The 27,737-nt window shown below is 50.7% G+C and overlaps 1 protein-coding gene across 2 annotated transcripts in view; it reads left to right on the top strand.

The window, feature by feature from the left end:
* The first annotated feature begins 2,960 nt into the window (after positions 1 to 2,960).
* The window catches only part of LOC149346533 (uncharacterized), a 34,006-nt gene continuing 9,229 nt past the window's right edge, over positions 2,961 to 27,737 (top strand). The window contains exons 1-4 of one of the 2 annotated variants that reach the window (XM_089585405.1): positions 2,962 to 3,292; positions 10,792 to 10,912; positions 12,660 to 12,771; positions 26,083 to 26,216. In XM_089585405.1, coding sequence (XP_089441531.1) covers positions 12,720 to 12,771; positions 26,083 to 26,216 — 186 coding nt within the window. In that variant the 5' untranslated portion in view covers positions 2,962 to 3,292; positions 10,792 to 10,912; positions 12,660 to 12,719. Of the gene's footprint in view, positions 3,293 to 10,791; positions 10,913 to 12,659; positions 12,772 to 26,082; positions 26,217 to 27,737 lie in introns of both variants that reach the window. The other variant, XM_089585406.1, reaches the window with a different exon arrangement.

Here is a 27,737-nt window from a genome sequence, read left to right as displayed (position 1 = left end):
CAAGAACTGTTAGTGTAGTATGTGCGAAAAATAACAAGTTGTCTGTAATTGTACTTACATGCCTTGCTCGAATTCTTTGCCTCAATCTATCGAAAAGCTGAAACAGGTGATGAGATTCGCTCAAATTTTGCATTAGGAAGTAGCGCACTCATCAGCAATTTTTTTTATTTTCCCGGCAACTCATCCTGGCTCTGAGCAGGCAAACGACTTAACCACTGATCCACCGCGGTGGGTCATTTATTTAATAAAATAAAAGAATTTGGAGGATGCTTGAGGTACGCCTTTTAGTAGAACGCGACAGCGTCTTGCAGCACTGCCAGGAAGTCCTGGGAACGCCATCGCCCGTTCAGCGCACCGCCTTACCCGTTGCACAATTCAAAAATTTGTTTCTCGAGGAAAGGAAATGACGCAGTAAAAATGCAGGGGCACTTTGACTGTCTAAAGTGCGTAGTGGCGAAAGCGTTTTCCGCACCACTTTGCCTGTGTGACACTGGTGACGTCCCGACTGGATGACGTCACACATAATTGATGACGAAGTAATGGGAAATTACTAATTAGTGTCTAATTACTTAATAACACTAATTACTAATTAGGTGCTAATTAAAGACTCTTAAGCTTCGCCTTTAGGAGTGGAACGCGACAGCGTGTTATAGCGCTGCCAGGCAGTCCACAGAACGCCACCACCCGTTCGGCGCGATGCCTTGCCCTTTGAACGCGACGCTTTTTGAGGAAAGGAAATTACGCAGTAATTCTCTGTCATCTCGGTGGACACCCGAACCGCACCGTACAGGAAGGGAGGAACGCCACCACCCGTTCGGCGCGAGCCTTGCCCATTGAACGCAACGCTTTTTGAGGAAAGAATATGAAGCAGTAATTCTCTGTCATCTGGGGCCGTGCGGGGGCCCGAGGACCAACGTGTCCAAAACTCCCTTCTTCCAAATAAAGTTTTCATCATCATCATCGGTGGACACCCGAAGCGCACCGTCAAGGAAAAACGGCTGAGGCTTAGCTTCGGTTAAGCCTAGTCAGATTCGAAGCATATTGTCGCCGAGTTGCATATCGAGCACGCCGCTTGGCTAGACGTTCTTCACGCTCTTCATCAGTCTCTGTAGCACGCCGCAACTTTTGCTTCTCATTCCAACGAGCAGCCCTGTCTCCAGGAGGCATCTCCATCCCGTGTACGCCTAGCAGAGGCAGGCGCATTCCCTTGTATACCGCCGCTCCAGCATCACGTGTTCACTACAGCGCACCTAGCGGCAGAAGCAGGAAACACATTGGTCGCGACGCCTCGCGCGACGGCGCGAGCTGAGGCCCCGTTTCTCCTATGTCGTTACGTCACGCATCACGTGGTCCTCCTTGGTCGCGACGCCTCGCGCGACGGCGCGAGCTGGGCCCCCGTTTCTCATCTGCTGTGACGTCACGCACCACGTGGCCATCCTTGGTCACGACGCCTCGCGCGATGGCGCGAATTGGGCCCCCGTTTTTCATCTGCGGTGACGTCACGCATCACGTGGTATGAGATGGAGGTCACGAAAGGTCAATGGTAACGACACAGCCGCGCTCGAGGAGCTGGGTTGGGCTATTTTAGTATGCTTCGCATAAAAGAGGAACGCCACCACCTGTTCGGCGCGATGCCTTGCCCTTTGAACGCAACGCTTTTTGAGGAAAGGAAATGGCACAGTAATTCGCTGTCATCTCGGTGGACACCCGGACCACACGTACAGGAAGGGAGGAACGCCATCACCCGTTCGGCGTGATGCCTTGCCCTTTGAACGGGTTTAGAAAAGGAAATTCTCTGTCATCTCAGTGGACACCCGAACTACAGGAAGGGAGGAAGTGGGAGTGAAAGAAGAAAGAGAAAGAGGGGCCGTAATGAAGAAACTGAAAATTGTATTTGAGGAAACGAAATTACGCAGTAACTGTCTCGTATATCTCGGTGGACAACCGTCAAAGCGCGGACAGATCTGCCGACACGGCTGCTAACGACAGTATGAGGCATTAAAGACTTCGCCTTACAAGTCTCACTTGTCTCGGTGGACACCCGAACCGCGCATGATACCAGCCCCCGATTATAATACGCCGGTGAACTGAATTATAGGTCGCCGGTTAGAATCCGTGCCGCAAGATACGCTTAACCATAAGTTTATGCTTCTCAAAACGCTGAATCGTATGACACCATCCGGAACCATCTGCAGCAAACAATTGGCATCATACAATTCTTTTCGACGCGTGGTGCTCGTTAATACTACGACTCCGACGGCTTTTCGACGGAATGAGCTGTATACGCTGTCGCCTAAAAACTGGTCAAAAGACCTTGCTAGCCGTTGCGTCTGCCATGGACACCTGAAGCGTGGGTGGTGGAAACATTGCAAAGCAATGCAGAGAAGGGTAAACTCCAGCCCCCCCTCCCCCTTACGTGGCAAGAGGCAATCCTTAGGGGGCTGTCCTTAAAGGGCAAAGGACAGCCCTTGGAGGGCTATTCGCTTCAGTGCGTCCAGCGCTGGTCAGCAGCAGCGGAGCTGGCTAGGAGTGTCTCCCAGCATGACTCCGCCGTGGTTGGGGATAAAGGCTGTGGGAAGGTAGGGCATGTGAGAAAGGTGTGTATAATGTCTCCCGGTTTCCCACAGAGCTTGCAGGAGGAGATGAAATGGTCGGGGTAGCGGGCTCGAAGGAAAGTAGGGTGGGAGAAGTATGGGTCGAGTCGACGCATCTCAGCTGCGGCTAACCTGAGTAAAAGGACAGGAAGGAGAGCGATGAGGAAGCAAAGAGAGGAGCGACAGAAGGAAATAATAGGGGGGAGGGTGGCAATATACACAATTTACAAACAGAAATATGCTAGTATAAGCCACCGTAAGGGAAGGGCACCCTGAGAGTTTCGCCGACAGGGAGAACACAGAATCTGGCGTCGCTAGATACAGTTGGCGTCGTTGAGAGGAGGATGCCTCCTCGCGTGTCCAATGCACCTTCAGCAAACGCAGGCCACGTGACCAGGCGGATAAAACCTTTCGCTGCTGGCGTGTACGAACAGTGTTCGACCAGAACTGGAGGCGAGTGGTGGCATACGGCGTCGCGCAGCTGTGCTCTGCTCCTGGGTCGTCGTCACCTACCGACGCTGGTCTTTTAAAAGGGAAACACCTGCTTCGCACTGCACCCTGCGGATCTCCTCTCTCCGCTTTCTTTCACCTCCAGACCGCAGGCTCCGACCACAACGAGCCAGGCAAGCGTTCCGCCTTCCTCTCCGAGAAATTACCGAGGCTCAACACAAGGGCCCGGAAGCGACGCTGTGCTCCAGGTTCGACCTTCCTTTTTTCTGTGCTTTTCCTGATTCCCTCTTACTGCTCGCGTAATTAGGAGAACAACAATTGCACTTATTCTGTCTATTACGGCCCAAACATAGATATTGGTATAGCGTTGCCAGCTCTGGGCTTTTCGGTGTGGCGTCCCTACCAGCGTTGTGTGCTGCCTTCAGCACCCTGTAACCGCGTGTCGACAGACAAGATATACGACTTTCTTGGTTGCGTTCGAGTCAATAACTCGGTTGCGTTCGCGGTTTCCGCAGGCAAATAACAGTACAGAAGGATCCAGACTTCTTAATACTCTTGCGACGACCCCGTGGTACAAAGAAGGTAGCTTTGGAGACATTTCCTAGCCTTTCCTTGTTCTACCACAACGATGACGTAGATTAGGCGGAGGCCGACACGAAGCGGAGTCAGCGCAGGTGCAATCGTGGCCGCGTTCGGCGTTCGATGCAAGGTAACGTAGTACGTGACAGCATCTTGCGTTTCAGCGTTCGGTGCGCTCCATGGTTTCTTTTCCTATTATGCACTTTCTTAGAGCTTACCGTTCGTGGCCAGGCAGCGAACTTGGGATGAATATTGAGGCTCAGTTATCAGCGATGCCTTGAGACTGACCCGGGGAAGACGCTCTCCTTGGTGGTGAAAATATTTTAATGAAATGGTTTAGGAGGTTGTAGCCGTGGTTGGAGCTCTCAGTCCGGAACCCCATTGGCGTAGGCTGCTGTCCGGGCTCTTTCGATGAGTTGCTTTTGACTCTTTCCGTCCGAGCTGGACAGAGCTGCCTCCCAAACCTCCTGCGTTGGCTGGTTATTAACAGTGATCGCCTGATTTCGTTGGCAGGCCCATACCATATGGTACAGGTCCGCCTTCTCCCCGCAGAATTTGCATTGTGAGTCAAATGACTCCGGGTCTATGGCATGTAGTCTTCGTGGGTGGTTGTAAGTGTTGGTCTGTAGCTTTCGGAGGTGTTGTTCCTCCCCTTTATCTAGTGTCTTAGCCGGCGGAGGGTAGACCCGACGGGATAATCTTAAGTGCTGAAGTATGTCATTGTAAGTTAGTAGTGGGGTAGGAGGTTCCACGGCATCCGCACTGGGTGCCCGGGGGAGAAATGCTCGGGCTGAGGCATGTGCGCTCTCGTTCCCTGGGATGCCTTGGTGACCTGGTACCCATATTAAGTGTTTGTGTGTGGGTTGGTAGCCACGGATGTAGCTATCTTGCAGGATTTTAGCTGCTAGCGGTGCGACCCTGCCCCTGAGGTAATTGCGATACGCTGTCTGTGAATCTGTGAGAATGTATATTGAGCTAGTGTGTGTTGCAGCTAGAGCAATCGCCACTTCTTCCGCAGCCAGTATGTCCTGGCTAGCCAGTACTAGTCCGTCGACTGTTGTATTTTGGTGCACTACCGCGACGGCCGTCATTCCCTGCTCGGGACCCGCAGCATCGACATAGAACACGCCCTCGCGCCCACCGTAGTGTCTTTTCATGGCTTCGGCTCGTGCTTGTCGTCTTGACTGGTGAAAATCAGGGTGCATATTCCTGGGTAGTGGAGCTGCCTTGAGTTGTCCTCTCCATGAGGCTGGGATGTCGGTTTTGGTGTCTAGCTGTCGGGGGCAATTGATGTTTAAATCACTCAGGACTTGTCGGCCAGTTCGAGTTGTGGAGAGCCGTACCACCTGCGCCGTAAGGTGTGCCTCTATCAGCTCATCGATCGTGTTGTGCACACCCAGTCGCAAGAGCCGGTCCGTCGATGTCGCAAGAGGGAGTCCCGGGGCCTTCTTGTAGGCAGTTCTGATTATGATGTCGAGGTTTTTGATGTCACGCTTCTTAAGGCGAAGGTAGGGCGCTACGTAGACGACGCGGCTTACAACGAAAGCCTGCACCAGTCGCAGAGTATCGTCTTCTCGCATCCCCGATTGGCGCGTCGTTATCCTTTCGATCATCCTGGCGACTTGCTCGCTCACGAGGCGTAGTTTCTGGAGGGCAAGAAGGTTGTTGCCGTTGTTATTTATGTACAGACCCAGTATCTTCATGGTCTGAACTTCCTTGATGGGTGAGTTGTTATACGCGGATATTGATGGTGTCTTCATTCTTGTGTTGACGGAAGACTATCAATTCGGATTTTTCGGGTGAGCACGTTAGTCCACACACCCGGGCATAATTTTGAACTGTTGTCGCCGCGGTTTGTAGTTGTTCTTCAATCATTCCCATACTTCCCGTGGTTGTCCAGATGGTTATATCATCAGCGTAAAGGGCGTGGCGTATGCCCTGTACCTGATTGAGAAGAGGTGGGAGATTTAGGAGTGCAATGTTAACGGAAGTGGGGATAGTACTGCCCCTTGCGGAGTGCCTCTCGTGCCCATCTTCACTTGCGTTGTGTGTTTTGAGCCGGTGCTGATGTTGACGGTTCTGTCCGTAAGGGACGCTCTCCTTCTCACGCAGCACTAACAGCCAGCGTGCCCGCCGTGGTGGCTCAGTGGTTACGGCGCTCGGCTGCTGACCCGATAGACGCGGGTTCGATCCCGGCCGCGGAGGCCAATTTCAATGAAGTCGAAATTCTAGAGGCCCGTTTACTGCGCAATGTCAATGCACGTTAAAGAACTCTCGATGGTCGAAATTTCCTGAGCCCTTCAACGCGGCGCACCCTCATAGTCTTGGGTCACTTTGGGATGTTAAGACCCCATAAATCAAGCCAAATATTTAGACAAGACGCATTACTTGATTTGCAGGTGGGAGCCTGAACAGCGCTGTGAGGTAGGAGCACGAACGCCACTAAAAGCTTGTTTCCAGCTAACGCGTCCCACCCTATCGTTTACGCGACAGGTTATTCCAGCTCGTTCGGTCGAAAAGCTAACGGTGTCGTAGTTGGCACCGACGCTCATTCCGGCCGTCTGCCGCAGAATGTTCCGAGTGGCGTTAAACGATTCGGTGTTTTGTGCGGCCTAATTTTACTGGTTAACTTGGAGCCGAGCTTGCGGCAGGGATTCGAACCGCCGACCTATAATCGGAGGCTGTGGGTGTCCACCGAGATATGCGAGACAGTTACTGTGTATTTACTTCACATCAACCCACCGCGATGTCTCAGTGGTTACGCCACTCAGCTGCTGGCCCGAAAGATGCGGGTTCGATCCCGGCCGCGGCAGTCGAATTTCTATGGAGGCGAGATTCTAGAGGCCCCTGTACTCTGCGATGTCAGTGCACATTAAAGTACCTAGCGTCCCTCATAGCCTTAGTTGCTTGGCGACGTTAAAGAACGTTTCCCTGGAGTCCCTGGTGACCAGGGGCCCAAATCAGGTTACGTGGAGTTGGATGTTCGCATCGGCAGCTTTATTAAGGCGGAAGCCTTTAATGCCTCATCGTTGTAAGCAGCAGTTGTCGACAGAAATGTCACGCTTTTCAATTGGTCGAAACAGTCGTGACGTCACAGTGCGCGAATTTCAAACGGGGCCAATTGTACTTTGGCTACTAACCATGCAACCAATTAAAGGGATCGTATAGTGATGCTCCAAGTAAGTGGGACTGTGTTTAGTTAATTGCTTAGAGGCAATTAAGCCTAATTAACCTTTCTAGTCAGACCAGATAAATAAATAAAACCGAGTAGGAAATTGGCCGTGCTTGGGAATCGAACCCCGGTCTCCGGAGTGCGAGACGAGCACGCTACCACTCCGCCGTGCCAGCTCAATGGTTTGGAATGAACAAAGGCGCGTCTAGTGAATACGGTGTCTTCGTTCACTCCCATGATCCTCGCTTCCCACTCCCATCTTCCTCCCTTCCCGTTACTTCGAGTTTTAGGTGTCCACCGAGATATCAGAGACATATATCGCGCGTTGGTCCCATTCATATCAATAATGAGCACAACGATGTCATGGGATTAAAAATCTCTGCCTCTCCTGTAACCGAGAGTAGAGTAAGCATGAAATGTTTACAGGCATAACACATTGGCTGTAGATGGTAGTCAAAATCTTGAAATGGGTCTAGTGTTCAACGCACCACACCACACATACTGTGCACTGGTCCATGTGGACGCAATCATTTCCTGTGAGTGTCTGGGGAATCTCTTCTGCCCTCCCTCATCTGCTAATTAATGACGCTTAAGCTTCCCATTTAGGACATTTCCTTTCCTCAAAAACCAATTTACCGACGAGCAAGGCGTAGAACCGAACGGGCGATGGCGTTCTATGGACTCTCTGGCACCGTTGTAAGACGCTGTCGCGTTCCGCTCTTAGAGGCGAAGCTTAACATCTTAACCACACATCAGTGACACAAGCAGCAACACTGCGCTTAAGGCTTTCGCCTCACCGCACTCTAAGTCAATAAAGTGCCCCCATGAATTTTCTTTTTTTTTGCAGTATGCGCCAGGCAAGCGGGGTAGCCAGCCCAGTTCATAGTTCCGACAGGCCCCTCGCGAGTCGGTGGTATGTTTCGACTTGGGATTAGTGAGAGCCAGAGCAAAGGCCATCTCCTTCGCGTGTGTTGCACTGTAGACTTTAAAAGTGAGCCCGTTAACTGTGTTTGTGTTGTGTACGACTGCGGCCGTGTACCACCCCCCGTGGTGTTGGCCGGCAACGTCCACGTAATGCACGTGTTGTTGGTTACCGTAGCATTGCGCCAACGCTTCCGCGGCCGCCTGGCGATGACCGCTATGGTCATCTCTGGACATGATGCGGGAAGGGGTCGGACCCAGCGGGCCCGCCTCCAGAGTTCTAGCACTCTGTCCCTTTCCTCAATGTGGTAGTCGTGCTTGATGTGTAGCCCGTCCAAGAGGCGGTGACTGGACGTGGTCCGTGCAAGACGCGTGTATAACGCGAATGCAAACACAAGCTCGCAGGTGGACCTTTTAGTCGGCGGTAGTGGTTTTAACGCAGTGTGTTAAGACTCCCGCTCTGTAGTAAAAGGGGCGGTGTCCCGTCGGCGGCCTTGTCCAGTGAAACTCACGCCAAATTACAAGTGGCCGCAGGTGTGTCTGTGGAATGAAACTAATTAAGAAATATCATATCTAATGCAAAGTAAAGGTTACCGCATGTCTCAAATGATATAACTTTAAAAACCAACTACATGCGTCCCCAGGGTTACACGCTCCCCCTACGCCATGCAGGCACGCTTTCACGGCTGTGGTATAACGGAGATTTTAATGTATGTCATGTGGACTTTCATCTTAAGTGGTATCTTAACACTATATTCTAACGAACATACATATAACTAGAGACTTTCCATTACGGGTGTAGTAATAAGGCCAGTAGCAATTGTCGACGCTACATATCCTCTTTGATTGACGCGTCCTAGTGGCGCCGGCATGCAGCGGCCCCAAAAAAAGGCCGCTATCTGCTGTACGCCATTGTCCCAACAGGTGTCACGATAGCAGAATGCAGTCTTCGAGTGCGGGACCTGCATCGAAGAGAACAGTGTTCATGTTTTCGAGTTTCAAATAAAGATGGCAAGTCGCTGAAGGGACCTGTTAAAGCTATCACATCATAACATTTCACACCTCTGTCTCAGCGCGAGCCGCCGCAGCGGCTCAGTGGTTATAGCGCTCGGCTGCAGACCGAAAGTCGCAGGTTCGATCCGTGCCGCGGTGGTTTAATTTCGATAGAGGTGAAATTCGAGAGTCGCATGTACTGTACTATGTCAGTGCACGTTAAAGAACCCCAGGTAGTCGAATTTTCCGGAGCCCTCCACCGCCGCGTCCCTCATAGCCTTAGTCACTTTGGGACTTTAAACCCCCATAAAGACATAAAGCGAAACCTCTCAGCGCGACTAAGATATCTGCTGGCAAAATGAGTGATATACTGAGCATTTGCTTCCGTGAAAACCAAGCACAGCCTCCATTGACCAAAAGACTAGACTGGAAACTAGGCTGGCTGATTAGCTTCCTCAGGCGATTCCTGGATCAGTGCCAGATGCTAAAACTCTGGCAGTTGTGGGAGTCTGGAACCTGGAAACCAAAGAGGCGTCTGTTTTCCAGCTTGTTTGGCGTTTGAGGCTTAGCAGCAGCATGTGCTGCCATTGGGTACAGACTACGGCGCATTCTTCTGCCCCGCAGACGTAGAGTTTTTTTTAAGTATGAAGCCCAAGCGGTCTGCTTCTGAACCTTAAGTCCGCAACGTAACTGAACCCTCCCGAACTTATTATTGTCAAATGTGTTTAAGATCTCCGCTGCACGGCTTGGAAAGCAAACACCTTGGGCTGCATATTTTTGACAATGACTTTACGTGTTGCACCCGTCAATTGAGTGTACACTTGTGAACAGCTCGATCGGTGATGTGACTGATCACACAAATGTATAACTGCTCAAAGAGTATGCGGTAGTTTAAAATTTTGAATCCACATAACTCAACATAATGCGTTTGGCACAATGTCATTGGCTGCTTATGGGCAATAATTCCCAACACACCCTTTCAGGATGCCATTCTGCCTCAGTGCGTTAGGTGAGGCACCAAGTTCTAACTTAACGACAATGAACTCAGCGAAGCATCGCTACAATAATAAGGCATGTAAAAATAGCGCGCTAAAAGCTACCTTAATAGAGCGATGGTTTTTTTTACGCCTGCTATTTGGTTGCATGTTCAGGTTCGTTTGGATGTCTGATAATTATTCCTTCCAGTTTCTTTCTTGGTTTTGTTCGCGAGTATTTTAACAAATTGGTTGTTGAAGAGTTTGTTGTTGGCCTTTCATTTGCAATTCGGAGAATTGGGGCAGTAAATACTTAGCAACATCTTTTATTTTTTGTGTTTTCTGAATAACATGGAGCAGTTAAGGGGGTACATGAAATTCTGAGCGGCTCATATACAAGTATTTAAAAAGAAGGAATATAAATGGTCTGGCGTTGCAGGCAAGGAATGGTTATCAGCTATCGCTAGATGCTGGTATAAAGCGGAATCCTGCGCATGGCTTCCACCCAGGGCAAAACACATTTCTAGAACAACCGAATGCGTGTTCCGCAGCTTCAAGTTGCTGTGACCAGCAAGGCAAGAAAAAGGCGATGAAAGCCTGCGATTTTAACTGCACGTGTTTACATCCACACCAATTTAGCGCAATAGAGTTAAAGGCCCCGTTCTACAGAAAATCCGACCTCGGCGTTGTGAGCAAAAAATCACGCACATAACACTGGTAGGCAGTTCCCAGGGAGCAACCTAGGAGGCAAGTAAGCCACCCAGGCGACGTGACCGTGAGGTGTCATCCCAACCTACCCACCGGATAGTGAAAAAACTGCGCACCGTGGTAGGTGGCAATTAAATTACTGGCTGGTCAGTCGGGAAGAGCAACCTTGGCCGGACAAGGCCCAGTAAGTTGGCGGGTTTCCATCACAGTCACCATGACATCTCTCCCAACTAACGTCACTAGAAGTAATGGCATGGGACAAAATCAATCGGAAACGAAAGAAAACACCTGTGGGTCCGTCGTTGATTCCTGCCCTTTTTCTTAGGGCTTTTGATCCGTTCCCGTGATTATGCCTCTACACTAGCCACAATGGAGTCTTACGACAGGTTATCTTCCGCAGGTGACGAGGCGTTGAAGCTGACTAGGTCGTGTGGAATACCTACGTCGCGTTTGGACCACTTCCACTCCACTGAGTCTTCGTTTCACTACAGCGATTGCGTATTCGATGGCAGGTACGCAAGGTGAGAAAGCGACAAGACATCCAGCCAGCATTGCACTCGGAAAAACTGAACAGAATTGATGCATTATTCTGCAGTGGTGAATGGCCCGTAGAAAAATTATGGATTGCCTGTTGTTGACTATTGTTGGCCAGCCAGGTGGTTTATAGTGGCCAACTAGTAGAGAAATGCAGATATTTGCGTAGGCGAGTGCCAGTTACAGCACTCAAACTATTTATAATCGCATTCACCCACAAACTATATATAATCGCATTCACCTACTCACACGAAGGAATTAATAGGTATTTGGAACGTCACGGAATTGAATCCCGGCGGAGTCGGCCGCATTGCACTGCATGCAGTTGGAGTACCCGTGCTGGAACCCTACCACGGCGGCCGCGTTTCGATGGAGGCGAAACGCAAAACACGGCAGTATGCTGTCGATTTAGTGAACGCTACAGGTCCCCAAGGTAGTCGAAATTTTTCCAGGGACCCCCTTTTTGCGCAGCCCTTTTTTCCTTAATTTCTTTTCTCACTCTCTTCTTTATCCCTTTCATCACGGCGTGGTTCGGGTGTTCAACGAGGTATGTAAGACAGTTTTTGTCTGAAAACAAGTTTAGGGCGGAATCCTGTAATAGCTCATACCGTCGGCTAAAACTCGCACTATAGCTGTCCATCAAACGGGTGACGGGTGTTCACCAAGATATGTGAGACAGTTACTCCATCATTTCCTTTCTTCAAATATAATTTTCATTTTCTTCATTACCCACCTCTTCTAATTCTTGTTTCTCTCCCACTTCCTGCCTTCCTACATGGTGCGGTTAAGGTGTCCACGGAGATGACAGAGAATTACTGCGCCATTTCCTTTCCTCAAAAATGCCTTGCGTTCAAAGGTGTTTCCAACCTGTTTCCAACCGTGGAGTCCCTCGCAGCGCTGCAAAACGCTATCGCGTTCCACTCCTAAAGGCGAAGCTTAAGCTTCATTAATTACTAATTAGTCACTGATCAGTATTTATTTACTAATTAGTAAAGAGTCATGATTGGTAATTAGTCACTAGTAATTCCTCAAATATTGGGTGTGACTTCATCCAGTGGTGACGTCACCAGTACCACAGAGGCAGTGAAAGTGGTGCGGAAAACGCTTTCGCCTCTACGCACTTTAGAGAGCCTAAGTGCCCCCCGATTTTTTCAATATTTCAATTGGGAAACGCACTGCATGCTGCGTGCGACATCAAAGCCTCTTAAAACGAAACGCGGGCGCTCGAAAGTTCAAGCGCTTCACTTTCTCCTCCGTCGTAACCCACTTGCAATTTTGTAATGTGAAACCCGGCACTCCGGAACAAAATGACAAGGCTTTTCCCGCGTTTTTTTTTCCATAGGCAGGAGGAAAATGCCAGGCGCCTTCATTTATAAGTGTTTGGAGGCGCAGAAATCTGCGCCTGCCTTTTGGTGTGCACCTATGAAGTACGAAAAATTGGACATTCAAGGCCCTCCGAGTGCCTAAGCATGAATGGGGCTTCCAGAGGCTACGGAATATCGGTGGCTACGAGCTCCTGCTCTCATTCTCCAACGTCATGTCCTAAGTTTATAGTGGTCTGAAGCCGAAAACTTCAAACTTTGTAACTAAGCTGCGTGAAAGCGCCAAGCTTATGCCTCCTTGCCAGACGCTGCCTGTCCTGCCTTAGCACTAAGCACTTTAGGTTTCGCGCTTGTTTTGTTTCATCAGTTTAACTTGGCACTGGTGTCCAAAGTTTCGTTTTCCTTCTTCCAGGCCGACCCCTGGTACCAGTCGGCACCGCAGCGACCCGAACATGAGCGCCTCCTCCTGAAGATGACTCGGCGATGGCTGCACCAACATTATTTGAAGCTCTTGCATAAACCGGGTAAGTAACTTGTGTTGAAGCAGCGAGATTGGGGTGTCGCGCACTCTTTAAAATGAACTTGGGAAGAGGTATTTATGCGTGGTAAGATATGAAACATGAAGTGTGATGCTCCGCTCCACCGTCGCTACCTTTGAAACAGGTGTAATCCACTTGCTCTGAGCATTTCAGTAATACATCGTTTTTCACCTAAGGCTTTACATATATTTTATCGGAATTCGTGCAGTTGCTTTAGAATGAATTTCTGAAAACTTATGTGTTGTATTATATGGAACTTGTATTGAGATGCTCCGTTTCACCTTCGCTACCTTCGAAACCCGTGAAATCGACTCGCTTTGATCATTTGAGTAATAGACTGTGTTTCACCTAAGACTTCGCGCAATTTTTATCGGATGTCGTGCAGTTGCTGTGGAACGAATTTCGGAAAACTAAGGTGTTTAAGCATATGGAACATTAAGTTTGTTGCTCTGTTCCGCCATCGGTACCTCCGAAACTCGTGCAATCCTCTTAATCTGAGCATTTGAGTAATACAGGATATTTCAACTAAAAGTTTACACAATTTTTAGAAATAGGTTTTTTCAGTTATAAGAGCACTTTTTCAGAATAGCATTGTCAGCAGTGCAGTACATCAGAATACAGAAAAGATGTGACTCAAAAAGAAAGCCTCTCGATCCATGAACATACTTAAGGTACTCTCGCGAAAACACGGGTTCCAATAGGACCTGCCTTTTACAAATTTATCGCTCTGTAGTGCGCTCTACCTTAGGTTATGGTTGTATCATGTACGGGTCAGCGAGACCGTCGTATCTCAAACGACTGGATCAAGTAGATAACTTAGGTTTACGTCTCTTCACTGGTGCATACAGGACATCGCCCATTAATAGTCTGCGTGTAGAAACTAACGAACCATCACTTACACACAGAAGAGCCATGCTCACATGCTCGTACATCCCTAAAACTCCGGTCACTGCAGAAACATCTATGTTATCCTATAGCCACAAAGTGTCCATCTAGAATTCTCTTTAACAACAAACCGCAAGCTACCAGACCACTACTACTGCGATTTGAAGAGGTGATGCCAGGATCTCGGCGTACTAAACTCATTGCCTGGTATTGCGCAAAGACGAAATCCACTGCCACCATGGTACAATTTCCCTGCAGTCTGCGATTTCACCCTTACACAGTTCCATAAAAAAACAAACTCCACAACAACATATATTACAAGAATTTCACGCACTTGAGGAAAAGTACAGTACTTTCACAGCATTTTACACAGATAGTTCAAAAACAGATCTCTATGTTGGAAGTGCAGTGGTACAAGGGGATTGGAATAAAATAGTAAGGCTTCCGCAGTGTACATCCATCTTCACTGCCGAATGTCACGCCATCTCTCTAGCCATAAAAAAAATAGTAAACGAGAACCTCGCAAACAGTATTATATACACAGACTCACTAAGTGTACTTAGAGCCCTCCACTCAAGAAATGCAATCAGTCCACTAATTGGTGACCTCATACACAACATAACAACATCCATAGCTCAAGGACAAAACATAAAACTCTGCTGGGTACCAAGCCATATTGGAATTCAAGGCAACGAGAGAGCAGACTTGTGTGCTGCTAAAGCCCGTTGCAAGCAAATAAACAAATTAAACAAACCCTTTAATGATTACATGCACTTAGTACACAGCAGATTAAGGAAAAATGGCAGTTAACTTGGAACAATGAAGTAAATAACGAACTACATTTGATAAAGCCAGTTTTAGGTGAATGGAAGTCTTGCACTCACCAGGAACGTTTTAAAGAAGTAATTCTCTGCCGGCTTCGTATAGAACATACACATCTAACATTGACAAAACAAGCAAAACCTCTTTGTGAGAAGTGTGGAGAGGAATTAACAGTAAATCACTTTTTACTGACATCTAAAAAAGTAGAAAAACTAAGAAAAAAGTATTTTACACAGTTTTATAATCACTACATTCCTATGCACCCGATGTTATTGTTGGCAGAAGATGCAATTGTTAACACAGCTTGCGTGTTTGGTTTTTTAAGAGAAGCAGGTCTGCTCAACAGTCTCTAAATTTTTATCCACTGCATCACTTTACCTTAAGATGCACTTCAGCCAACTTCTCATTCCTGAGAAAGGGACTGAGGTGTTTATCTGGTTGGTTGGGAGGCTCAACGTCCTTGCCCAGCCAAGGATGGCCGCGGAGCCTGCCTGACCTTCTTAAAGCTTTTATCATTAGCCACTTACAATTTTTTTTTTCATAGATAACACGTACCAATGTTATAGGCTCTCTACACCGGAGATTATTTTAATACTCCCATAAAATTATGCACAGGACAATTCCCTCATACCCCGAGCTTGGCGCATGATGGCCTCAGTTGCCTATGTGCCATAAAACCCAACAAACAAACAAACAAACAAACAGAAAAGATGTGCTAACCAACAGGCTGGTCAACTAATGCTGAATAGATAAGTTTTTACCTAGATTACTGCTAGGCTGGTTAATTACTGAGAGGCGTGTAGCCCACCCTAAGTGATATCCATATCAGTTTTTAGAATTTCGAAAAGGTGGTTACCCTCGGTGCTTTGGCACATCATATTCTGGGTACATCGTGCCAAAATACCTGCGCTTTCGAGAAGCCTGCAGGCAAAGGAACTCTTTCAATGCACGTAACTCGCCGAAATAGCCAAAATTTGTTGGTTCACAGCTCCGGTGGTAGTTGCGCTTTCTAGAGGCCCGTGTACTGTGCGATGTCAGTGCACGTTAAAGAACCCCAGGTGGTCGAAATTTCCGGAGCCCTCCACTACGGCGTCTCTCATAGCCTTAGTCGCTTTGGGACGTTAAACCCCATAAACCAAACCAAAATTCTAGAAACTGATACGGATAATATTTACGGTGGGCTAGACGCCTCTCAATTATTAAGGAGCCTAACAGTAGGAGTAAAAAAGTTAACTTTTAAATATTAACCATCCTGCTAATAGCACAGCTCTGCTGTTTTCGGATGCATTACCACTGAAAATGCTATATCAAAAGCAGCACGCTTCTAAATCGAAAAGCCTATTTGAAAAATTATGTCAAGTTTTAGGTGAAATGCCCTGTATATTGGAAGTTTCACAGGGGCTAGAAGACAATATAAAAACGGCAGCAAAAGTACTAGATAAAGTAGAGGTTTTTAGAGGGGCTAGACGACAATATAAAAACGGCAGCAAAAGTACTCGATGAAGTAGAGGTAAAGTACTAGAAGTACTTGTGCCCTGAATATACCTGCTGGCATTCGGTACAGCAGGCCATGATTCAGTGGCTATGCCGGATGAACAGCAGTTTGGATTTTGTTGTAAACCTGTCACGACCGAAACATTTGGAAGGAAAGGTATATGCTGGAACGTTTCGTATGAGCCACGCATATAGAATTAAGGACGTGAGTGTTGAAGACATGTGGAAACCTCACGCTTTCCAAGTGATTTCTGTAAGCTTTCTCGTACTTCTCATATTAATAGCTTCCCCCTCTCTCCTCTAATTCATTGCATTCCCTGTTCCTTAGAATTTTTCCTCCATCATCCCTCAGTTCAATATTCTTTCACATTCGTAATGTTGTGTTAAAGATGCCTTCAATGACGCTTGAGCAACTCAAAATTGTAGTAAAGATGGCACTTTTACAATTGTGTACTTTTTTGTGATCTACAATTGCACAAAACTGCAGTTCTGAAATTTCAGACATCATTATTGCTCACGCTTGCAGTTTCTGGTCGCTTTTTCGAATGTTTATATCCACGGTAGCCTTCAAAGAGCACAGCGCTGGGAAGCCCGAAGCACTTCGCGAACTTGCTTGGAGAGGGGACAAATGTTTTATTGCGAAAGCAATACTACGCTAGGTTTTGAGCCGTCAGCGTGGTCCCGGTGGTAACCACGTTTGACCTTTAGAAGACCCCCGTAGTGACGTCACATCGAGCGGAGGAAAAACTGGAGACCAGCTCGGCTCGTCGGCGCGGTCCCAGGTTAACCACGGCGCGCCGCGCACCTGTGCTGCGCGCCGCAGCCGCGAGGAGGTGCTCGCTGTGGTGACGTCACACCAAGCGGATAGAAAACTGGAGACCAGCTCGGCTCGTCGCCGCAGTCCCAGGGTAACCACACCGCTGCTGCTCTCTCTCTCCTTCCCTTCCTCTCTCTTAGAGAAGCCGCTGCTGCTCTCTCTCTCCTTCCCTTGCTCTCTCTTAGAGAAGATTACGTGTGGATGTCTATATATAAGGTGTTTCCACCAAGGCCTCGTTTGGTTTCGCAACCTACCGGGCTTAACTAAGCCTCTGCCAATTTTTTTTTTTCGCAGTCAGACGCCCGCCTGTCGATTCCAAACGTATCTTGGTATAATTGTGCTTAAGAGTCTATGTTATGGGGGTTATTCTTGTAGTAACGCTCAAAGGGCTAGAAGCAGTTGTCGCTCTCTAGCACCAGCGTGCCAGCCCTAGCAGTCAGAGCTGTGACCCCCAACCCGCGGTGCGGTGAGTCGCAACCACGGCGGGTTCGGGCCAGAGGGGACAAACACGAGTATGCTACTCGGAGGAGCGTTTATTGCTCCCGAGCAATACAATGCAGCAGCAACAATACAACCGCCGTAAAGAGGGCGAGTGTTCCGCTCGCGTACGGGGGTGGAAAACACAAAGGGCAGAACGCACGCAAAAATGTGGGGGAAGAAGGTTCCGCTCACCTCGCGTGGTTCCTCGCTCACGGCCCGCGGCGGTCAAGTCACACACGGTGGCCGGGCGATAAGGGCAGCGGTCTCCGTGGCAGATCTCTGATCCGTGCGTGTGCACGGCTCCCGCCAGAAGACCCGCGAGCCTCGGGAGAAACGCGCCTTCTTCCCGGGCTGTGGAGAGGAGGTCTCTCCGTTGTGAAAGGAGAAAGAGGGAAAGTCCTCGCTGCGGCGTCGCGGCGGGGCGAGAAAGGAAGCGGAGGCGGCGTGAGTGCCCATCCTCGCAACCTCCCGAACGGCGCGCGCATAGCATCGCGTGATAATTACGCGCGGCCGTTACTATGGGGCAGGGGATTCATGTGTATCCCCACATCCCCCCCTCCTTAAAACTTCCCTACGGCCGAGAAGTGGCCGTGTTCACAAAAAGGGTGTACCGAGTGGGGCCGGCGAAACGCCGTTTAACTTTAAAACCAATTAAGAAAAGATTCAGCTCACAGCCAGCAGTGCCGTCGTCGAAGGCCGTGGACGCCAGGGCAGGAAGGCAGTGTAGACGACCGCCATGGACGACCGTGGAGCCCAGGGTTGAAGGGGGTAGATGACCGCAGGTCCCGTGAGTCGGCCAAGGCAGCCTTGCCGGGACACGCGGGCGGCAGGCAGGCTCAGGGCAATTACGCACCGTGTCGTAGCGTACAGCAGGCCCCCACTCAGCTGGATGAACCGCTTGCTCTTGGCTCGCCCTCTTTTCCTCTCGTTGGGGGCTGACAAAGGCGCGCCGACCCATTTTCCCTCTGCCCCAGAGGACTTGCGAGGCGGGCCCAGCGGGGCACCAAGCTTCTCTTGCGGGCGAAGCCGCTGCCGCGGGGACACGGGGAACTCCAAGGCGGCTTCTTTGCTGCAGTTTTCGCCATGGTAGACACAGGCCCCGGTTTCTCCGAATTCTCGCTCGCTCGTCCCGAGGCCGACCGGAAGCTGTTTTTCGGCACGGTTGCTCGGTGGTGACAGCGGCTCTTGGTTTTCGAATGCGGCCGCCCTCCACACGGCCTGGCTCTCGGTGTTCGAAGCAGCAACGGTCGTTGCGGCGTCCGCTGGCTCTTCTCCGGGCACGCTGTGACGGCTGGCCTGAGGCTGCAAGGCTATCTTTTCTTTCTAGTTACATTACCAATTTACACATTTTTTTTTTTTAGCTAGTCTAACCCCGCTCGGTCTTTTCCGACGAGAAAGCGTGTGCTTGCTCCGGAAGCCGTGGTGCGAAATACGGAAGGGGTGTTCCGTCCATATTAAGCAGGAGAAATTACTCCCTGCGCTTTGGTCAGAGTTGTTTCTGCCGTGGGCGCAAGTTGTAACGAGGCGCCGGGCTCTGTTGTCGAGCCTTGCGTCTCGGTGCGGCTGCCTGTTGGCGGGGGAGGGTGTTCTCCACAGGCCACTCGTTCCCTCTGGCACACGTCGCATGAGCGGGCGTAGCGTATCGCATCCCGCTTCATGCCAGGCCAGGTAGCGAGGCGGCACAACTTGAGGTAAGTCTTAGGGCCACTCGCATGCCCAGCGATGCACGTGTCATGAAAGCAGCGTAAAAGTGCTCCTCTCAACGTGCGTGGAATCACCACCTTGAAGGACTCGTGTGTATCCTTCTCGGAGGGGATATATCTCAGCAGGATGCCATCGGAGTCGAGCAGATAGGAATCCATCGCGCTCACAGCATTACCAGCTGTGTTCGAGCGCCCCGCACGGACAGCAATACCAGTTGCCTCCATGTGCGCCGCGGCCACGCCATCCGGCTCCCTGAGCCCGTCGAACACTTTTCGACAAAATGGATCCTCCCGCTGTGCCTCCAACAGCTCCCTTCTGCTGAAAACGCTCACCACTGAACTGATGCCCTCAAAGTGGTTTACGCTTTCGCCCTGGGAAGGCGGGGTGTCCCTTCCCTCGGGGCGTTGTGTGAGCTGCGCGGCAGTCGCGCTGCTCTGGCTGTCGGGCGCGGCGGATTGGGCAGTGTTGTTACTTCCCAAGCCGTCAACGGGCGCGCGCGAAAGTGCGTCCGCCACCACGTTGTTCTTGCCCCTCCTGTAGCGCACGGTAAAGTCGTAACGCTGGAGGAGTAGCGCCCATCGCGCTAGGCGTCCGGACGTCTCGCCTAGGCGTCTCAGCCAAGTGAGTGCCATGTCATCAGTCTCAATCACGAAAGCGACTCCATCGACATATTAGTCGAACTTCCGCAGAGCGAAGATAATCGCGAGACATTCTTTTTCTGTCACGGAATAGTTTCTCTCTGCGGGAGTTAATGAGCGGCTGGCGAACGCCACCGGTCTCAGGCTACCTCCGTGCTCTTGAAGCAGGACTGCTTCTAAGCCCAGGTCACAAGCGTCCGTGTGGATCACAAATTCCCTGTTCAGGTCAGGCAGCCTTAGCTCTGTGGTTTCCGCGAGCGCGCAAGTGAGATGGCGTAGTGCCGCCTCTTGCTCGGGTCCCCAATGCCACTTCACAGCTTTCCTTAACAGCGCTGTTAAGGGGGCTTGCAGAGCTGCGCAATCTGGGATAAACTGTCGATAAAAGTTCGCCAGCCCCAGAAAGCGTCTCAGTCCGCCTATATCTGCCGGCGACGGGAACTGCAAAATAGCCCGCAGCTTGTCTTCGCACGGCAGAAGGCGTCCTTTGTCTAGCGTAAACCCCAACAGTGTTATTCGGGTCTCCGCTATCTGGGTCTTGTTCGGGTTCAGAGTGATTCCCGCAGACCTCAGCCTTTCCAGTACATCCCTGAGATGGCGTAAGTGCTCATCAAAGGTTTCCGAATACACGACAATGTCATCCAGGTAAGCAAGAGCGTGGTGCCACCTTGCATCGCCTAGGACACGGTCCATCAGACGCTGGTACGTCGCGGGCGCTCCGACCAGGCCAAACGGCATTCGGGTAAACTGGAAAAGTCCCCTGTGACAAGTGAAGGCAGTTTTCTCTCGATCACTGGGGGCCATCTCCACCTGAAAGTATCCTCTGCTAGCATCGAGCGTAGTGAAGTACTTCGCTCCACCAACATTGGACACTATCGAGGGAATTCTCAGAAGTGGGTATGCGTCCTTCCGTGTCACCTCGTTCAGGCGTCGATAGTCCACACAAAGGCGGGTTGTTCCATCCTTTTTGGGCACCAGCACCACTGGAAACCCCCAGGGGCTGTTTGATCGTTCCACAACGCCTGTATCGAGAAGCTCGTCCAGTGCGTTATCGAGCGCTTTCCTCTTAGCCAAGCTGACTGGCCGAGGATTGCACTTCCATGGAACAGCGTCGCCTGTCTCAACACAAAACCAGCGTAGTGCAGCCAGGCCGCTCCGTGAATACGGCGTCGTACTCGTTTAGGAGCAGAGACAAACGCGCTTTTTCCTCCCCCGACAAGCTGTCTGAGTTGTCCAGCAGCGGGTGGGGAGGCCTGCATGCCGCCGCGGCACAGAGTGCAACCGCAGGGGGGACAGGGGGTCGCGCGGGAGGGGAGAGGTTCCCTTCCGCGCTTTTCCTCTCGGCGCGGTCGACAGGCTGGTTTTTCAGCCGGGCCGAAGGTGTTTCGAGGCTCTTTTTCGGGCGATCGTTGCGTACGTCTGCGCGCGAAGCATCGGAAAGCGAATTTGCTTTCGACGCTTTTTGGGGTTGAACGAAAGGTTTCAGGGTGCCACATGCTCGCTCCGTATATCCTCCGTTGCAGACGTCAATAACAATGCCCGTCTTGGCGAGGAAGTCTCTACCAAGAATAACTGGAACCGATAGGCCGGGGAGGTGAGCGAAGCGCTGGCGCCTCACTCTTTTCTCCCACCGCACCACAAGCCGCGCGGCACCGCTCGCGTGCGCAGTGCCGCTAGCTAATCGGAACGTGAGGTTGCTCGCTCGCAGTCGGAGTCCGTTCCGACGGAGATGCTCACATACCTCGTCGCCAAACAGGGATGCGCTCGCTCCTGTGTCTAGCAATGCCATGAACTTACGTTGTGCCACTGTAAGCTCAATAAGCGGTACTGGCGTGTCGCTGGGTGGTTCCAAACGACAAGCCAGCGGGGCTAGGAGTTCGTGTGACTCACTGAGCACCGCTGTTGACGCCGCCGCCGGTTGCGAAGCGTTGCTCACCGGCGGCTGCGTTCGTTTCCCGAAAGCGCGTGCTCTCGGTTCACGGGGCGACTGCACTCCCGGGCGTAGTGCCCTCGTTGGTTGCACCGGTAGCAGAGGGTATTCGGCCGTTGCCGGGCGGGGCAGTTGTCACCTCGCGCCGGCTGACCGTTCCTCCCTGCCGGGCGAACCGTCGCAGATGCCCTTTGGTCTAGCGTCCTCGGGTCGGTATGTCGGTCCCGATTCTGCATACCTTGGCCACGCGCAGCGTGTGCTGACCGCATAGCATACGTGTACGGGGCGAGAGCTCGGTCTGACAGTTCCCAACCGTTTCTCAGTTGCCCGTCACTGAATGCAACCAATTCGGCTCCCCGGGAACGGTTTCGAAAAGTGTCTCCGTTCCAGGCGCATCGCGGCTCAAGTGCCTGCGACGCTGGCGGGGGTGGCCGATACGCGCGGGAGGCGATTATGTCCGCCTTTATGCGCTTGGCTGCCGAGGCGAGTTCGTCCAAGCCCCTGAACGGTACGCCTCGTAGGTAGGCTGCGAAGGTAGGGTGCGCTTGTCGCGTGACACGCTCTTCCTTCTCGCCGTTCGAAGCTGAGGGGTCTGCAAAACGATAGAGTTCGTCCATCGCCCTCACGTACTCAAGCAACGACTCGTCCGGATGCTGAGTACGCAGCTCCAACTCGCGCCGCAGACGACGCTCGTAATCTGCAGGCAAGAACTCCTCGCGAAACCTCGCTCGGAACTCCTCCATCGTGCGAGACCGATGGCCAGTAAGGCGGAACCAGCGGGCAGCCTGATCAGTCAGTGAGATTGGCACGACACGCGCCAGAATCTCGCCATCGGAAAGCCCTGTCGCCTGCTGGTAGGTCAGCATGCGCTCAAGGTACTCGTTGGCACTGACAAAATCATGGTAGCCGCCGTAGCTGGGAAGGTCCACCCTTAGCCTCGGACTCGCCGCTGGAGCGGGTGTTTGCAGGTTGTGCTGCACGATACCCGTGAGGCTCTCTATGAGGCGCAAGGCGTTGCGCAACACAGCCTCTTGGGCCTGGCCAGGTAGTTCTGGCTGAGGGCCCAGGTGGGATGAGCAAGATTGCACGTGTCGCGCTATGCTCTCCCTACCTGGCGGCATAGAGCTTGGCGAGAAGTGCCTAGCGTCGCCGCTCGTCTGAGCCGGTGTGTCGTGTGAAGCACCGCTCGGCTCAAACGATATAAGATCACAGGGGCTAGCGTCAGCCTCTGGGAACACACCTGCAGTAGTTGTTACTGCCGTGCCAAGATGTTGCTGCTGAGAAGCCGTATTGGACAACCACAGCAGGGACTGGATGTCAATCCCGCTCGCCGCCATGGCTAGTCTGTATGTCGGCAGTCGGTCACACAGACACTCGGTTTGTCACACCTCTGGCCCCACGTTGGGCGCCAAGAATATGGGGGTTATTCTTGTAGTAACGCTCAAAGGGCTAGAAGCAGTTGTCGCTCTCTAGCACCAGCGTGCCAGCCCTAACAGTCAGAGCTGTGACCCCCAACCCGCGGTGCGGTGAGTCGCAACCACGGCGGGTTCGGGCCAGAGGGGACAAACACGAGTATGCTACTCGGAGGAGCGTTTATTGCTCCCGAGCAATACAATGCAGCAGCAACAATACAACCGCCGTAACGAGGGCGAGTGTTCCTCTCGCGTACGAGGGTGGAAAACACAAAGGGCAGAACGCACGCAAAAATGTGGGGGAAGAAGGTTCCGCTCACCTCGCGTGGTTCCTCGCTCACGGCCCGCGGCGGTCAAGTCACACACGGTGGCCGGGCGATAAGGGCAGCGGTCTCCGTGGCAGATCTCTGATCCGTGCGTGTGCACGGCTCCCGCCAGAAGACCCGCGAGCCTCGGGAGAAACGCGCCTTCTTCCCGGGCTGTGGAGAGGAGGTCTCTCCGTTGTGAAAGGAGAAAGAGGGAAAGTCCTCGCTGCGGCGTCGCGGCGGGGCGAGAAAGGAAGCGGAGGCGGCGTGAGTGCCCATCCTCGCAACCTCCCGAACGGCGCGCGCATAGCATCGCGTGATAATTACGCGCGGCCGTTACTATGGGGCAGGGGATTCATGTGTATCCCCACAATGTTTATGAAATGTTCGCAGCCTTTATACCGGAGTTTTTTTTTCTAGGGCCCTTACACTACACTGAAGCTTATGTGAAAGCAGATCCCACAAGCAAGCTAAAGGATTGCCTGTACGCTGGTGTGGTTTGGAAGTTATCGCCTTCGTTTACGCCGACCAGTACCAGTGAAAACTACCTCTCACTAGGGCCGATCTCTCCAAATCATTGCGCAAGAATAACTACCGAGTTGCTGCTGCCTAAGGAGAAGTACTTTGCTTAGCTGTTTCACAATAATAAACTCCGTTGGCAACCCTTAGACCAAGTAGGCCAGGATTTATCTGACGATGGCTTTACTCGGTTCCCTAGATCCTTTTTCTGTCACCTGTATTTCGACAGCGCCGAAACTGCAGTGTCAGTGCCCGTTAAAGACCCCAAGTGGTCAAAATCTCCTGAGACCTTCACTACGGTCATAGCCCGAGTGTTTTCGTGGCGTTAAACCCACACAAACCATAAAAAAGGCGGTTTTCATGAAACTTTATTACGCGTAGCCGTGTCTTCAACTTATGAACTTCCGCGTGCTTAAACACATCTATGATCTTGCCCAGTTCCGCATCCTTCTTTGTAGTCAGTATCCCTCATCGAGTAACTGACTCTGCCATCGACACTGCTGACGATGACAGTAACGAAATGACTCTTACTGCTGTAAACAGCGTTCGTCCTTGTCTTCCCAAAGTCCATGTTGTTTGAAGCACTTCTTAAAATGACCTATATGCCCGAATTAGCCCGATCCATCAAACTTCGTGTAGCTAACACGAATTATACCGCACTATCAAGGGGGAAAACAATTTTTTTTTTGTAGCCACGACACGTTTTTGTTGTATTCTGAAAGGTACAGTCTTTGTCAAAAGTTTAGAGCCCAGGGGGTTTGCTTCTAAGCCTCGCAGTGGGACTCCTGTAACATTCGTGTAGTCCTACCCATTGGAGGAGGCAGGACCAGAAATCTTCTTACCTTCGGCAAATTTGGAGCGCTGGAGATGCATTATGAACCAGACCGTGTGCCTCAGAAGCAAACTCCCTGGGCTACAAACTTTTGACATATGCTGTACCTATCGCTACGCGCCGTCGCTTGTCCAGACAACATATCTTTGTTCCAGTCCATAGCATTTAAATGGTCAGAGATTTATTGAAGCTCGCTGAGAGCTCCATGTACTCTTCGGGGTCATAAAGGATTTACGAATATAATAGGGCTCCTCTGCTCAGGTTACTGTCGATCTGTACAGCCAGCCAAATCTTTACCTAGCGTGCGTAGTGGCTGCTTTTTCTGTGCTGCTGCTCCTTGTGATGGAGCTAACTTGCGAAAATATTATATCTACGAGCAGGAACCCCACGCCCATGCTTAAAATTGAGCTTTCCGCTTCTGTGCTTTGTTGTAACGCAAATAAGCGCACAAAAAGCGGTCGTTGCGCATGCTTGCAAACCACTTGGTCAGCTGTGCTGGTGAACTGGCCTCACATTGATACGCTTGTATTACAGTGCTAGCTGTCTGATGCACGGTTGTCCGTTTACAACCTTCGACATCTACATAGGCGTAGCTGCACATATGAAGACCACACGTGCTCCTGTGTCACAGTTTGCACGCATAAAAAGGAGTTGGGACGGGAGACTGGAAAGAATGATACCAGCCGTAAGATTGTCAGAGTATAACCGTAATCAGAATTTCCTGCAAGAAAGAGCTGGGTTGTCTAGAGCTGTAGCAGTCAGAGACCGCACGCACAAATCCAGGCTTTCCAGTTCGCGCAGCTACAGCAATCTTTAGCGGTTACCGGCTAGCATAAGATCGAATAAATTGATTAAAAAAAATCGGCAGTGGCTTAGCTTGGAGGCGCGCGGTGGGACGTCATGCCAGATAGCGCGGCGAGCGCGCGGCGTCCGCCAGCTGCGGCGGTTGCTAGGCAAAGGTTCAAGGTCGGTCTCTGTGCCTCCTCGGAACTAGTTGCTTTAAATACAGCATAGGATAATTGCTGCTTAATATGAACATTCTGACAGGCATTGGAAGTCCTAGACGCGACAAGCAAGCTGGGACAAAAGTACTCAGAGTGATTTGCAACTGCTGACAGCACTATTGAGAACATGACTGTATGTAAGCTTTCTTAGGCATGGGCGCCAAAGTGTCCCATTATGGTATAAAAGCAGGAAGAGTTCTCTTTGAATCATAAACGTCTGTAAATTTGGTCTAAAGAGCATCATATCGAAACATGGCTTTTTCAAGTGTCCTTTACTGACTGTCAGAAAAAAACAACTTGGAACTTTTCCGGTTGACATTATCGCACCAAGCAAACCACGAGTTGCAAAGGGAATGATGTGACGACTTCTTTTTCGGAAACAGAAAACTCATTTGGAGCCGGTGTACTTTTTCTTGCTTCATAGTGATGAACTCCCTTCACGGTCTCCCTCTTGCAGAATGGCCAGACTCGCCACGATCCTCCATGGAAAATGCACTGGGAGTGGTCTGTAAGGCGTCGTCCAGCACTGCAGCCACTACAAGCACCATAGTGGAGACAGCGCCACAACCTTCATCTTACAGCAAGCGTCCGGTGAGCGATTTCTGGCTATCCTGTTTCCTGATTCATAGGCATGGCCTGCAGGTTTGTCGCCGCGACGAACCGGAATGAACAAGGCTATTATAGCGAGAATTCACTGACATCACAGCGGCCGCTTTTTGTTGCCTGTGAAGAATAGAGATAGGCTGCGAGCGTGTCTGATGTTATCATCGCCTCCTGCTCCAGCGTGTTCTGCTGAAACTATGCGCTGGACCACAACTTGGCGCCAGTTACGCCACGTGGTTACCCCCTCAACGTGGTCACTACAGCAGGAGATTTTACTAAGCGCATTTTCATTCTGCCAATTTGGCATCCTATAAAGTAACCTCTGCGATTATTGCACTGTACAATGAGGGGAACTGAAGGTGATAAAGCAGCCCTTCAGTTCCGGCGATCAGTTTTGTTGGAATCCACTGCAACCTTCCATGCTTTATTTCCAAAAATGCTTCGAAGATAGGGAAATGTGGCGCACAGGGATGCGCAAGTGCTTGACAGCATGCTGCTGCATACGCAAAAGTACGTTGCTAATAGCTCCTATTAGCCAACCAAATACTAAGTACTTACTCAGTCGTATCCACGAGAGCACGATTCGAAAACTAGATGCAAACACAGCCAATGAAAAAATACTTCCTCTTTCAATTGTACTCCTTCTTGTGGGTATCCACAAAACGCAATGGAGAGGGGATTTAATGGTATAGAAAATAGGAGAGGGCAAGGAAAAACACCAACGCTAGCTGCAAAATGGGGATTTAACTTTCGCTCTGCTTGTTCTTCCAAGGGGTGGGGTAGAAATTCCCTCACAAGTGGAGTTTAGGTATCCACCGACAAAATGAGCCAATTACTGCTCCTTTCCTCGGAAACGACCGAGAGTGAAGACTGCGAATAAAACTAGACTTGGAACTAGACGACCTAATTTGCTTTGTGCAAGTAGGCCGAGAGGCACTGATCTCTCTATCCCGGCAGTTTCATCGTGATGGAGTAATTCACGCTACCACCATTTTCACCATATTCACGCTGTCAATCAGGTTATAGAGAAATGCGTAGAATATAACCAGCCTTTATATATAGCTTTCATTGATTACGACAAAGCATTCGACTCAGTGGAAACCTCCAGTGTGTAGATGACTGTTATGTGACAATATTGGGAGATATTTATAACGATTGCACAGCTACCATTGTTCTCCACAAAGGTAGCCATAAAATTCTAAAAAGGAAAGGTGTCCGGCAGGAAGACACAATCTCGCCTATGCTATTCACTCCCTGTTTGCAGGAGGTATTCTGCGGCCTGAAATGGGAACAGTTGGGGATAAGGGTTAATGGAGAATACCTAAGTAATCTGCGATTCTCTGATGACATTGCCTTGCTAAGTCACTCAGGACGTGAACTGCAAAGCATGATCTAAGAATTAGACAGCCAGAGCAGAACGGTGGGGCTAAAATTTTACATGCAGAAAACCAAAGTAATGTTCAACAATCTAGCAACAGAACAGCCGTTCGCAATTGATGGCGCGGTGCT

Source organism: Amblyomma mixtum, chromosome 4 (assembly GCF_055824585.1).
Source record: "Amblyomma mixtum isolate Tamu chromosome 4, ASM5582458v1, whole genome shotgun sequence".
Classification (NCBI taxonomy): Eukaryota; Metazoa; Arthropoda; class Arachnida; order Ixodida; family Ixodidae; genus Amblyomma; species Amblyomma mixtum.
This window is presented reverse-complemented; position numbering and strand designations above follow the sequence as displayed.